A 14022-nucleotide genomic window follows, 5' to 3' on the forward strand; every position below is an offset into this window, starting at 1 on the left:
ATATTAAACAGTACTTAGATATTAAACATTACTTAGATATTAAACAGTACTTAGATATTAAACAGTACTTAGATCTTAATTAGAAATGGAAAACAGGCCTTTACCTGATGTTCCATGACACTCTTATTGAACACAGACTGAAGGGGTTGCTTGTGAGGTCAAGACTAGAAAGGTGAACGGCACCCTCGTTTCATCTGGTTGAACTCCCTGTTATGGTTTCCTAGGCGATCCACTCGGTTGCCTGGCATCACGAGGGCAAGCAGTTCGTTTGCAGTCACTCGGACGGGACGTTGACCATATGGAACGTGAGAGGCCAAGGAAAACCCATACAGACAATCACCCCCCACGGTAAGCGCGCGCGACTTCCATCACTGTTTACCCATTCTCGCTATCTTCAGTGGCATGCACCACAGATGCATTTTTTTTCCTCCCTCGGAGCGCTTTTGACAAGTTGGAGGACCGGAGAGAAGACGGTTCTCTGTGTTTTGTGGGAAAGGATTTCAGCATGGTGCCTTTTTCTTTTTTTTTTAATTACTTGTTTCTCCTCTGCTGCCGCTCGTTTAATTACTTTGCTATTTCGTGTGCAATTATGCAAATTCCTTTTTGACGGATTTAGCGGGTCTTTCAGTAGTCCTTCTTTAATTGTCTCTTGTTGTTGCAATAGCTAAGAAAGCCGTCTATGTTGTGTTATTGGAATTATTATTCAGGGATTTAGTCACCTTAACTCATTCACTGCCATTAATGGGGAAAGTTCAAATGTATTCAGCAATGGTTCTCATGTGAATTGTGGTTTTTGTTTGGGTTGCATTTCAGGAAAACAGCCCAAGGATGGAAAGAAGCCAGAGCCTTGTAAACCCATTCTAAAAGTGGAATACAAAACCACCAGAATGGGGTAAGTGTCCCATTTTCCCTTGAATTAATGATTGATTTTTTTCCCTTAGTAACCATAGCAAACTGATAACAAGTTATTTTCCTCAAAAAGGTTATTGAACTGTAACATAATACAAAGAAATGATAGAGTGCCAGGAAAAAATGGATTTCTTACCCAAGTTGTGATATAGACATTTTATTAGAAGACTACAATATTAGAAGAAAGTGGAATAGTGGCATTTGTGTTAAAATAACTTTTTTTCTGGTTTTCCAGGGAGCCCTTCATGATCCTATCCGGCGGTCTCTCCTACGACACGGCAGGCCGGCGGCCATGTTTAACGGTCATGCACGGGAAAAGCACGGCCGTCCTAGAAATGGACTACCCCATCGTAGACTTCCTTACCCTTTGCGAGACGCCGTATCCCAACGGTGAGTCTGTTTGTTCTTCGTCTGTTCTTTAATTACGCGCGCCGATGTAATAAATCTAGAATTTCCCGAGGGGATCTATGGAAATTGCTCTTTCCTTTTTTTTTTTTTACCCACGTACAATAGCCCCCTGCGTCTAAACCGAATTAGCATATTTCGACGTGTCGTGCAGCCGAAACAAGTGGATGGAAACGCGTCGTAATCTCCTGCATAAAAGCTTTCATTTGGCACACAAGCAACCGCGGGACGGATTAGCCGGAGCATTATGTAATGGCGGAGAAGACTTCATTATGTCACTAGCAGCCATCTGATCTCATCATTGAGGATTATGACATTGTATGCATCTGTATCTGTTGGATGAAGATGTTTCAGACTGTTTGGTGATGAAAACATAAACACGACAATGACCTCAATGATGCTTTTGCATTTGTTTGACATGTTGGACTTTGCAGACTTTCAGGAACCTTACGCCGTGGTGGTCCTTCTGGAGAAAGATTTAGTGGTGATCGACCTGGCACAAAACGGGTGAGCACCCCAAACTTTCTTGGTTAACCCTCTGAGCTTCCATGAAGGAAGGCTGAATGTTTTTTTGCGGCTGGCTTCTGTCCTGTCAGATTTTGCTACCTGTGGAAAATGGCGACTTGGTGTCATTTGTGTGACTCATTTTTTTTTGCTCCCTTTGTAAAGAAGATCGCAAACATCTCTGGCAATAGCATGCAACGCGATTTATTTGAGTGGGATTAATGGAACCATTCAAATATTACTCCCACTGAAAAGTCATGAGGAAAAATGCATCCAAGCTAGCAAATCACGTCAATCTATTCATTTCTTTATTCGGCCTACAGTACAAATCTTTTTGATCAATTGAAGTAAAACAAATCAAAATGAGTCTGACATCCCTGGAGTAATGTATTGAGTACTGGGGGGTTTCCTGGGGAAGTATTCCTCCCTCTAGGCAAGATTTATTTGCTTAGTCACTATGACAATGCACATAGGAAAACAGTGGTAGCAAAATGTGATAAAGTGGCCAGAAAACGGTCCAAAAATCAAGCGTTGGTTGCAAAATCTGATGGATCAGTGTCCAACAGTTACCCCATCTTTGAGAACCCCTACCCACTGAGCATCCACGAGTCTCCGGTAACCTGCTGCGAGTACTTTGCCGACTGCCCCGCGGATCTCATACCAGCACTTTACTCAGTTGGCTCCAGACAGAAGCGTCAGGGCTACAGCAAAAAGGTACAACAACATCCCCTTATACGACTTAAATACGTAAATAGCCCTTCATATGTAGATTTTTGGGTATTACAAGCCTTTACAATGATGTCACCACTATCATTTTTATCACCAAAACAAAAAATATCATTCGAAAGCTAGTACACACTGAGATTTATTTTGTTTACAATCCATTGTAATGAGCAAAAGACAAACCTATCCCACTTTTACCATATTTTATTTTTATTGCCGTTCCTAAATGGAATGACTCAGGCGCAGACGAGACAGCTTTTATTGTGAAGGCTGAATACATGCCCCGTTATGTGCCAATCACAATAAAAACACTGAGCGCACCTCTTTGTCCGTTAATGGGACGGAACATAACGATAGCATTGTGCTTTATTTTTCATTTGGCTTCCACTGTCCGACAGGGTGATATAAATGTAAAACATTTATCTGCCTTAATCTAGCACAGGGCTGTCCACATTTTTTTAATTCCAATGACCATGTTAGAAAAAATCAAATCCTGTTAAATAGATGATTAAGTTAAAAAAAAAAAGGTTCTATTGACTTGTCATGGACACTGATGGAACATACGTGTTTGCTATCTTCCAGGAGTGGCCTATCAGCGGCGGCAACTGGGGTCAAGGCACACAAAGCTACCCGGAGATCATCATCACGGGGTAAGATAAGTATCACATCGCTCGGGCGCCACTGTATTCCAAGCACGCGCTCATATGGTATTCTTGTCCTCTTCCCGTCTCGCTCTTTAAGACTGTGCCGCCGCTCGCCGTATGGCGGGCTCCCCTGTGCACTCAGACAAATTGGCGAGAAAACCAGGAGCGCAGAGTGAAAAAGGAAAAAAAACAAAAAAAAAATACAATTGTCTTGTCCATATGATTGACTAGTACACCTTAGAGAACTGCGAAATAATACATTTATTCCATTTCAGTCTGTCCTTCAAAAGTCTATACATATATATGTACACGTGTATATATGTATATATATATATATATATATATATATATATATATATATATATATATATAGATATATATATATGTATATATGTATGTATACATGTATATATATGCCTGTATATATGTACATATGTATATATGTCCACTGGTATATATATATATATATATATATATATATATATATATATATATATATATATATATATATATATATATATATATATATATATATATATATATATATATATATATATATATATATATATATATATATATATATATATATATATATATATATATATATATATATATATATATATATATATATATATATATATATATATATATATATATATATATATATATATATATGTATATATATATATATATGTATATATATATATATATATGTATGTATGACTGATATGCTGCAGATGTAAAAAAATTACATGTACAATAGATAGATATGCAAATATTTTCAAAATAATTATTTTCCCATTTCTTTTTTGTCTTGCTGTTTTTAGTCATGCTGATGGAACGGTGAAGTTTTGGGATGCCTCTGCAAGTGAGCACTGTTTTTTGATTAAATTAATCAGTGTGGCAATTTTACTTTTAGTAAGCATCAAAATCGAACTTGAGTTTAATTTCAAATGCTTCCCTCTGTGTACATGTGTAGTTCACATGTACAATAACAAAACTGGTTTGTAAAAGTAAAAATGTCAGGAAAAAACAAAACAATGAAGCCAATTGGCTAGATTTCCTTCAAAAGTGACATTTTGGCGTTTGCCCCAGTAATGCTCCAGGTGCTCTACAAGCTGAAAACGGCCAAGGTGTTTGACAGGAGCCGTTCCAAAGAGGACAAAGGCGGGCCCGAGGCATCCGACGAGGACCCCTTCGCCATCCAGCTGATGGCCTGGTGCGCCGAGAGCCGCATGCTGTGCGTGGCCGGCGTGTCGGCCAACATCATCGTCTACCGCTTCAGCAAACTGGAGGTCACCACTGAGGTGGTGCAGGTGGGGGGGACTTTTTACTTCTTATGTCAACACTGTCTAAAACGATCTCCTTGTTAAAGTACACACAGGTTAGATTTAAAACAATCCTTTCATTGATTTTTTTTTAGATCTGTGAACTCTACGTACAGTATAAACCTTAATATGACATCGTTTCTCATCAATTTTGACGACCCTTATTACACTTTATAGCAAATAAATGTATTTTTTTTTAAACTGCAACACACTATATTTACGATAGTGATTTCCAAGCCTGTGAAAGCTGGTCGCCATGCCAACAGACAGAGAAAGTGAGGAGCCAAAGCTCAATAATCGTTCTAATCTGCCACGACGGACAGCGATGGACGGACGGACGGACTGACGGAGGCGTGTTGACTCACTGTTGAGCGACATAAAGTCGAGTGCTGTTTAATCTCACACTGCTTTCTCATGCCAGTTGTGGGTTTGTCAATATAGACAGGACTCACTTGTCAATCAAAAAGGTTGTAGCCTAGTCACGTGCCATTTTTCCTGACAGGTGCGATGACAAATTTCCAGTAATTCTTCACTGGCTTCTCACTTTTTTCCTCCATTTGTGGGAGGCCTCAATCCATTAAAAGCATTCATTTTCATTATAATGCACTTTTTTGTGATATGATTCATTACTGGCTAACTCATTCCCGTTCTATTTTTGTCTTTTTTAGCTATTAGAGGTACGAATGCAGTACGAACTGAATGACATCGAGTCCCCCGAAGGCGGAGAGCACACGTCGTCACACCACACCCCAGGCGCTTCCCCGCAGACCGGCGGGCTACCATCCCACCCGTCCAGCGGCAGCAACAACTCAGACGGCAGCAACACGCCTTGCCTCAAGTAAGCGAAAAACCCCTTCCCCACCCTATATAGCTTCACTCCTTGCCTCGCCATCCCCAGTTTATTCGTTGGACCACTTTGCAGGGTCCGTAGTACCCCTCTGAAGCAGTCTGCGGGTTACCAGGTGGACTTGGTGGTCCAGTTGGTGTGGGTGAGCGGGGAACCTCCTCAGCAGATTACCAGCCTGGCACTGAATTCTTCCTACGGCCTGTAAGATTTACCAGATTCCTAATCCAAAGATAATGCATCAGGGTGAGGTTTTTGTTTTGTTTTCAAAAATGACGTTCACTGCACTGGAATTAATGGGAAAAATGCCATAGCTGCCTTAGCATATCACACATAATATACTTTATGTTAACGTTTTTTATTTTAAAACCATTTTTTACCAATGCATTTTTATATATTGGGACATTTACAAATTTTGACTTGTAGATGCAACGTTTTAAGACGTGAAGCTGGTAGCTAAATGTTTATCTTGGTGAATTTATACATAAAAACTCTTCACTCAGGGCGGTGTTTGGCAACAGCAGTGGTGTTGCAGTGGTAGACTACATCCAGAAGACTGTAGTCTTGAACCTGGGGACGCTAGAACTGTACGCTTCCAATGACCCATACCAGAGACAACCTCGCTCACCCAGAAAGTCTCGACAGCCTTCTGGAGGTATGTCAACGAACCATTAAAATAATAATGTTTTGTTTTTCAATGTTGATAGTGACCACTTGCTACAGAAACATTTAATAAGAAGAAATTCCCAGTTATAATCAGTCACCCGCAATGAGACTGACTTTGACCCGAGTTGTAATCCGATTTGCCTCCGACATTTACTTATGGTGGCATATTTTACCATACATAAATCCCCAAACAACAGCTTTTGTATTCAAATCTTGTCCTTCCCACGGCCAATGAGAAGCTAATAACCTTTGCCAGCCCTTTTCTGCCGGAGATTACCGACAAAAGGAACAACAAATGAGCCCTGACCTGTGAGATGATGCGGTTATGGAGATTAATGACGTCAAACGGCAACCACGCAAACCCAAACCAACAAGAGCGGGGGAGGAGAATGGGCACACCGCCACCCCGCGTTAGATAGCCAGAACGCACTCGGACTTTGATGGATTAGGCCCTAATGCGTGCGTGCGTACACCCTTGCGGAAAATCCACGGGCACGCCTGTGTGGAGCATCTGGTGTCAGTGAGTGGTGAGCAGTGGGCTGGCACCTGTCACAGCTTGGCGAACGCCAGCAGTAATCAGACGCCCAGCTGCGCTCGCCCGCCCGGGCCAACGCACAAGCCCAATTGGCCTTCTGCCTCACTGGATCGGCAACACAAATGTACAAGGATAAAAACATGTTAAAACGATACTTGCCATTCCTGGTGAGAACGCCAACGGCTCTTCACCGGGTGTTAAATTCTTAGGAAAGGGTGTTTAAACTTTTGCAGATTAAGTTCATCTGAATGCTTCACATACCAGGTGAGGTTTTTGCTAAATTGCGCCATCTGTTTCAGGACTGTGTGACATCAATGAAGGTTCAGCAACGTCAGAAGACCGATGCAAATCTCCTACTTCAGGTACCATGTGCTTAAATGCCGTTTTTTTTAAAGCAACCATGCTTTATACTACATGCAAGAAATACAAGAGTAAAGCTGGATGCATGTTGACACTTCCATATTTTTACTTTGGAAACTGCAGCATAAAATTCGAACTTGCTCTTATTTTTTTTCAGCACCCTGACCATAAAATTTTCATTCTGTTTCACAAATTTAACTCTCAGGTTTAATATCGTCCTCGTTCAGGCTTTTTGCGACCGTGTATTTTTTTCTTTCTTTTCCTATTATGCTGAGCTCAATAGACAGGAATAAATGGCTTTCATAGCTTTCTCCAGCATGCAAAAGTGTGCATTAGACTGGAACCGCCAAGAACAAGTCTCGCTGATGCGAAATGATGGCAAATAATTATAAACGCAGTGTGGTGATCATCTATTCTGCTGGGGAGACTTATTAAATGATTTTTGAATATTAATGTCACACAGGCGTGGCTTTACTTTTGTCAAAGATCTTTTCACTTTTCAATTGAACTATATGGCAAAATTAGATTATTAATACCAGCCTGGATGATCATAATAGAGTCACAGCTTTATAGGTTTGAAAGTTTTATATTGGCTGCATTAGCCTGCAAATTAGTAGCATATATTCAGCTTTTAATATGGGGAAAATGTCATATACACTTTTTAAAATGTTGTTATATATGTAGTATAGTACTGTGTACAGTATACCTACATATTAGTGCTAGGTATACATTTTTGCGATAAACTAATTGGTATCTTTATCTTGAGCGCATACAAACAACTCAACTCTATCATTCCTAAACACTTTAACTGATTGACTTCCATTCCAACTTGAATGGCTAGTACAAAGCAATTCTCTACCATTGGCAACGATAGGCATACAATTTAACCCAAAAAGTCCAAGTTGTCTCTAACGTTGAACTTCCTTGGCTTCCCCCAAAGTGCTGATGTCTAACAGCAATCTCCAGCAGTTCTACAATGGAGGAGGTAGAGGAGGTAAGATTGGCTGGCCAATGACTTTCCCAAGAGGGGATGTCAGTGGGACAACCCAAGTCCATTTGTCCCTGTCGTCCACTGCCCCTGCCCCCTATTGTCTCTGTCCTCCATGTCACCATAGTGGAAACTGACAATCTTAAGCTAGCGCTAGCGGAAAATTACGGATAGCCTCTGTTCCTCTGGCATTTATCGTCTCTGTGTATGATGAAATATAATTTCTTAGATGACAAAAACAGATGTCAAAACGTAGGAGCAGGGGCTGATCCTTCATTGGGCCAGGTGGTGGCAACACGTTAGCAGTGCATGCTACTTGTATATAGCACGAACGTTCAAGAGTATGTTCTCGTGCTTGGGTCTGTCACTTGTTCGTCCATTGTGTAACATGCTTTAACTTGGTTGGACGTCTACTAGTGATCAACCCCTTGTAATTGGACGTCGTTATCTCAGAAAGGGCTTATTTTTAATGTGGTAGCGGCCATCTTAGGTAGGGCAGCCAGCGGTTGGAAACTATAACTGGAAGAGTACTTATTGCAAAGCCTCGGAACTTTATTTCTTAGTATTGGTCGATAGCAATGAGGTCATTTTTTAGTTTTAGTATCGTTATGGATGCAAGCCTAGTTTTCATAGCCGTTCTCGTCCACTGTTTGTTTCCATTTGTTGGCACTATCCCACCGCGGTGCATGCTGCTGTGGCATGAACACCTTGACTTGAGAGTTGCACTTGCAACTTCTTTGTCCTTGAGTTGGGAGCGTCTTCCCTTCTTTTGTTCCCGTCTTGTCACGGCATGTCCCCGCTGCTCGGCATCTTGCCGTTGATTTCAAAGAAAAGAATAATAAGATACAAAATAAATAAACCCAACTCCTGGAGATTGTTCTCCTGGAACTTTGCATGGCATTGTGTTTGAGCTTGGACGTGTGTTTTGTAAAGAGCCATGTTCTCTTTTTTCCAGCAAAGATGTCACGGAAATTAAGCTTGCCTACTGAGCTAAAGCCAGACTTGGGTAAGCCTTGACTCCGTGTCTCCAAAGAAAAACTTGTATGATATGCAGTGATAACCCAATGCCTCCATATTGAGGCCGATTAAATTAGTGGGTGGGTCTACTTACACACCAGAACCAAACTGAACTTACATCCCGGCCCTATAATTTCTTATAGGCTTTTCACAGTATGGAAAAACACAAAAAAAATCGACTAAGGCTGCTGTAAAAAATCACATTGAGCGAATCAGGATGCCATTTTGGTGTATTTAGCCAATTCAGTAGAATTCTGGCAATCACATCTGCCAGTGTTTTACTGTACATGTTTTTTGTCTATACAAAACATGTTCTTTACCTCCCTCTGTATTTTTTTTCTCACTGTCCTCTTGTCCGTATGCCCGGCACGGGGTTCCAACCCATTAGACCACCGGGACAATTCCTTCAGCCGCTCACGTTCCTCCAGCGTCACCAGCATTGACAAGGAGGCCAAAGAAGTCGTCCTGTCCTTCCACTTTTGCGAGAGTTACGCCCGGAAGGGGGACGGCGCCCCGTCGCCTTGCCTCTTAGTGGGCACGTCACAAGGCACCGTTCTGGTTCTGGCCCTCACTCTGCCGCCTGCTGGAGAGCAGAGGCAACTGCAGCCTGTCAACCTTTCGCCGACAGGTGATGGCGATTTGTTAGTTGACCGCTTTGGTTTTTATAACGTTGACAATGGGTGTTTTTTTTGGAGCAGGTGTGTTGATCCGACTCAAAGGCAGCATCTTACGATTAGCCTTCCTGGACTCCACCGGTTCCGTCTTGCCTCCCGCCTACGAGCCTTGGTTGGAACCCAACGTCTCTGCGGACGGCGAAGAACGGGAAAAAGTCCGCAAGCGCCGCCCCCTGTCGGCTTCGCCGTCCAGTTCGCAGGATCTCAACGAGAGCCACTACGCCGTGATGTGCTCGGAGAAGCAAGCCAAGGTTCTGTCGCTGCCCAGCCAGACGTGCGTCTCCAAGCACAGCATCACCGAGGCTTCCTTCGTCTTACGCGCCGACGTGGTTCAGATGAGCCAGGGCGTGTGCCTGGCCTGCTTTTGCGCTAATGGCCACATCATGAGCCTCAGGTAAGACCTCGTCGCCATATGATAGAACTCAACTGACTTTGAAGCTTTTCTCTTCACAGCCTACCAGGACTGAGACCCCTCATGGACATAAACTACCTGCCTCTCACCGACATGAGGATAGCCAGAACCTTCTGCTTTACCAATCTGGGCCAAGCCATGTATCTTTGCTCGCCTACCGAAGTGCAGAGGATTACATACAGCCAAGACACTTGTGAGAACCTACAGGTCAGTCCAAAGGTCTTGAGATTGGTATCTTCCATTTTGTTTACAACAGACAAAAACAATTTCCATGTATTGGTTTCAGGAAATGCTCGGGGAATTGTTTATGCCAGTGGAGACACCCGAGGCACCCAACAGGGGCTTTTTCAAGGGTCTCTTTGGGGGTGGAGCGCAGTCATTGGACAGAGAAGAATTATGTATGTCACACAAGTACTAATGCATGTGTTGTTGTTGTAAGCTAATACAAGTTTACCTCCATTTTAGTTGGCGAGGAATTCGCCGGAAGAGCCTCCCGGAGTCTAGCCCAGCACATCCCGGGGCCGGGCGGCATCGAGGGCATGAAGGGGGCGGCGTCCGGCATCGTGGGCGACCTGGCCCGTGCACGAATAGCGTTGGACGAGCGAGGGCAGAAACTAGGCGAGCTGGAGGAGAGGACGGCGGCCATGATGTCCAGTGCTGACGGCTTCTCTAAGCACGCACATGAGGTGACTTTAGACCAATGAACATGGCCTCAGAATATTTGGTGATTTTGGTAAATAACCACTAGAGAGCAGTATCGAATCATATGTACTTTTCTCTCTTTTTTAATGTCCAGATGATGCTGAAGTGTAAAGACAAAAAATGGTATCAGTTCTGATGGGCGTGGGCCTTAGCGGTGACGGCGACCTGTCTGTCGCTCTCTTCCATTCGCCCATATCCTCCACGCCTACCTGAGACCCTGGGGAATTTTTTCCCTTAGCACAAAAGTCCCATCACGTTCTCACCATGCCGAGTTGGGAGAAAAACACAGTGAGCGAATGTGCGTTTTTTTTGTGTGTGCGCCCCCATCTTTTTTTTTTTTTTTAAAGAATGACGACGTCTCCATGCTCATTTTTGCCAAACCGTCTTTATTAGACCGATGTCAGTATTTAAAGCAGAAGACTTGGGAATATTCTTCAAATGTACTAAATCTAATGTATAACATTCAAATCTAAATGTTGCAACGCTATAATTCACTTCAGGGCGACCGCGACAGAAACAAAATGGAGAAGGACACCGGGGGAAAGTGACACACCCACAGTGACGACTCCTCTATGCAGAGAGGTACCTAACCTGAACCCCCCCCCCCCCCCACCTGCCCCCCCCCAAAAAATCCCATCTAGCTGAACTTCCAGACTCTGGCATCATCCTTCCTTACAATGCATATGAAAACATCCCTTTCTATTTTTCTCTCATTAGCCCCAATGTATTTATGACATGGTTTGGTTTTATGGCTGTGTCAATATTACTAGGGGGAAAAAAAACTCTTATTTTTCTATGGTTGTGAAAGTAATATTTTTGTTAAGGACTTTGTTATTTTTGTGTGCGTGTGGCTTTCGTGTCACGTTTTGGGTTCTCCTTTTCAAAAGGGCTGGAATCTACAAAGGAGGGCGAGGATAAATAAGGCATAATGTAGTATAAAATATGTCCACTTTCTTTTGTTAAGCAGCCCAAAGTGTTTTTTTCCCTCCCTTTAATCTCGTGTATAAATGCTGCTAGGATTACTGTTAATATATATACGCTAAAGTGTATAGTTCTTCTTTTTTTATTTTTATTCAAAAGAATGATCATATTTGAAATTTTTTTTTGGTCCATTCCATTTTTTTTTCTTTAATTATTTGATCAATTTTGATATCGGGTTAGTTTATAGCAGCATGTGTGACAATCTGGAAAGTAATACAACCATTGTGCTATTTAAAGACAAAGATTGCGATAGTTGGGAAGATGAAAAGGAAAAAAAAGAGGCCATTTATTGTTTCTGATGCCAAAGAATTATTATTTTAAGATTTACATCAAGAATTATAGTAATCTTGTTTTATTATCTTAATATTAGGAGAGAAATATTTGGGAAAATATACTTGTAATACTGTATTTTGAGTAAAAGTCCATGAAATGAGAAGCCTATAGTGTGATAATGAGGAAAATTAGTTATGAGAAAGAAATATGAGGGAGCTATACATTGATAACTAAAATTATTTTTAATGGAAAAAATGTAATGTAAAGAATGTCAAATATATAGGGATGAAATCCGAATGAAAAAGAATAAGCGTGAAATATAGGGAAATACTATATATAAAAAAAATAGTTAAAGTATAAATAAGAAAAATGATGAGAATAGAAATGTACAGCTTTTGGGGAAAAAGTCATAATGTTATAAAATACACTCCTATAAATATTGTACATTAATGAAATTGTCAAAGGGTAAAATCCTAATTTATATTATTGTAATTTTTCACTAGTAATCCTTTTTAACTTTAAATCTATATTTAACTCACTTAAATATTACAAATGGACCAGCAAAAGTTAGTAACATTATACAATTTCTTTTTTTTATTATGCCATAAAAAAAGGGAAGATTCTTTTCTTGTTGTTGCTGTTATTCCTTTTTCTAAGTTCTTTTTGTAAATGCTCTTTTCTTACTGTTAAAGCGAAAGTATTTATTTATTCTAGCACCACACCAGTTGTCTTTATTTCCATTGAGCTATTATTCAAATCACAAAGTGACACATGCTTGCTTGATGAGAATCGAAAGTCTTGAAACTACTATTTTGGATTTTACACGTCTGTACGCCATTTTTATGTCAGTCTGTATTCCCCAGAGTGTTTTCTTAATCAATGTCGACGTCTAGTCTGCGCTTTGGTGACCTGTTAAGTGTTTATTTTCATACCAGTTTAAGCCAATATAGTATTTACAGTGAATCTCTGCTATTCATGGCTATATGGACCAAACCCTTCTTTAACTCATTACTATGTAATTGACGCGTTTAGACGTCCAATCATATGGCTCGTATCATCCTTCTGTTGTGAATTTAAAGGATCCATTCGATTGGACGTCTATCCCCTGTCAATATCAGGCTATGTTTTAAATGCACTCAAATTTAAAGCATCACTATGCTTTATTTTTTTCAGAGTATAAACGTGCCAACTAATGGTGTGGGGGGTTAAAAACGAAGTCAGTCGTTTAAAATATGTTGCTAAAAAGCTAAATAGTATTAGCAAGCAATAAATTAGTTCAGCAACAAAGCAAACTCCCCAACCAGATGTCAAAAATAATACATTTCTTTGTCCTCAGCACAAATAAGACTACTTTGTAAAATAATACTAAACTGTGAATATATCTGGAGGTTCACTGTATATACTATCTTTAAAACTAAAAAAGTAAATTCCATATTAGCTGGTTGGTTCTTCCAGTGACCTTTTAACCCCTTCAGCGCCACGTTTCATTTACAATGTGTTATTTTACCAAGGAAAAAAAATCAGTGGAATGTCTGTTACTTGTCATGTTTCTTACACTTTGCAGTACACCCCATCATTCAAATCCCTACATGAAAAATGGAGAGAGGATAGATATATTCCCTAACCACAACTGTCGTCATGTTCTTCGGTCAACAGTTGTGAGGGGGCCGCAGTATTTTTTCTCATGGTAGCCGACTCTTGTACAGTTTTATGCAACTTTCACATGGATGGACGGACATGGACCTTATGGATCTGCTGCCACACCCAAATAAAAACACATCTACACACACACAAACATGAGAATTTAGGACATTCTGTAGATAGAGATTAACTGTGCAATGGGAAAACAAAATAAAAGTGGAAAATGTAACAATGCTTGGAGTTTACTTTTACTGAGTGGCAGTAAACACACCTGCGTTGAATGATGCTTTAATTTGTTTGTAATAGTTTTTTTAACTCTAAATATCCACATGCATGCTTCCAAATGTACATATAAATGTCAAAATCTCCCCAATACAGGATGATATATAGTTCTAATCGAATATGAAGAATATATG

General features: G+C 40.8%; 1 protein-coding gene across 4 annotated transcripts in view; it reads left to right on the forward strand.

The window, feature by feature from the left end:
* stxbp5a (syntaxin binding protein 5a (tomosyn)) overlaps positions 1 to 13832 on the forward strand; it is a 37085-nt gene extending 23253 nt beyond the window's left edge. The window contains exons 9-28 of one of the 4 annotated variants that reach the window (XM_077709096.1): positions 225 to 348; positions 814 to 892; positions 1145 to 1299; positions 1749 to 1821; positions 2385 to 2532; positions 3124 to 3191; positions 4013 to 4053; positions 4281 to 4501; positions 5182 to 5351; positions 5436 to 5561; positions 5861 to 6012; positions 6858 to 6920; positions 7859 to 7912; positions 8862 to 8911; positions 9269 to 9551; positions 9622 to 9991; positions 10051 to 10216; positions 10296 to 10407; positions 10475 to 10695; positions 10806 to 13832. In XM_077709096.1, the coding sequence (XP_077565222.1) occupies positions 225 to 348; positions 814 to 892; positions 1145 to 1299; positions 1749 to 1821; positions 2385 to 2532; positions 3124 to 3191; positions 4013 to 4053; positions 4281 to 4501; positions 5182 to 5351; positions 5436 to 5561; positions 5861 to 6012; positions 6858 to 6920; positions 7859 to 7912; positions 8862 to 8911; positions 9269 to 9551; positions 9622 to 9991; positions 10051 to 10216; positions 10296 to 10407; positions 10475 to 10695; positions 10806 to 10847 (2718 nt within the window). In that variant the 3' untranslated portion in view covers positions 10848 to 13832. The remainder of the gene's footprint in view (positions 1 to 224; positions 349 to 813; positions 893 to 1144; positions 1300 to 1748; positions 1822 to 2384; positions 2533 to 3123; positions 3192 to 4012; positions 4054 to 4280; positions 4502 to 5181; positions 5352 to 5435; positions 5562 to 5860; positions 6013 to 6857; positions 6921 to 7858; positions 7913 to 8861; positions 8912 to 9268; positions 9552 to 9621; positions 9992 to 10050; positions 10217 to 10295; positions 10408 to 10474; positions 10696 to 10805) is intronic. The other 3 variants (XM_077709105.1, XM_077709107.1, XM_077709113.1) reach the window with 3 other exon arrangements.
* The last annotated feature ends 190 nt before the right edge of the window (positions 13833 to 14022 follow it).

The sequence above is a fragment of the Stigmatopora nigra genome, chromosome 2, assembly GCF_051989575.1.
Source record: "Stigmatopora nigra isolate UIUO_SnigA chromosome 2, RoL_Snig_1.1, whole genome shotgun sequence".
Classification (NCBI taxonomy): Eukaryota; Metazoa; Chordata; class Actinopteri; order Syngnathiformes; family Syngnathidae; genus Stigmatopora; species Stigmatopora nigra.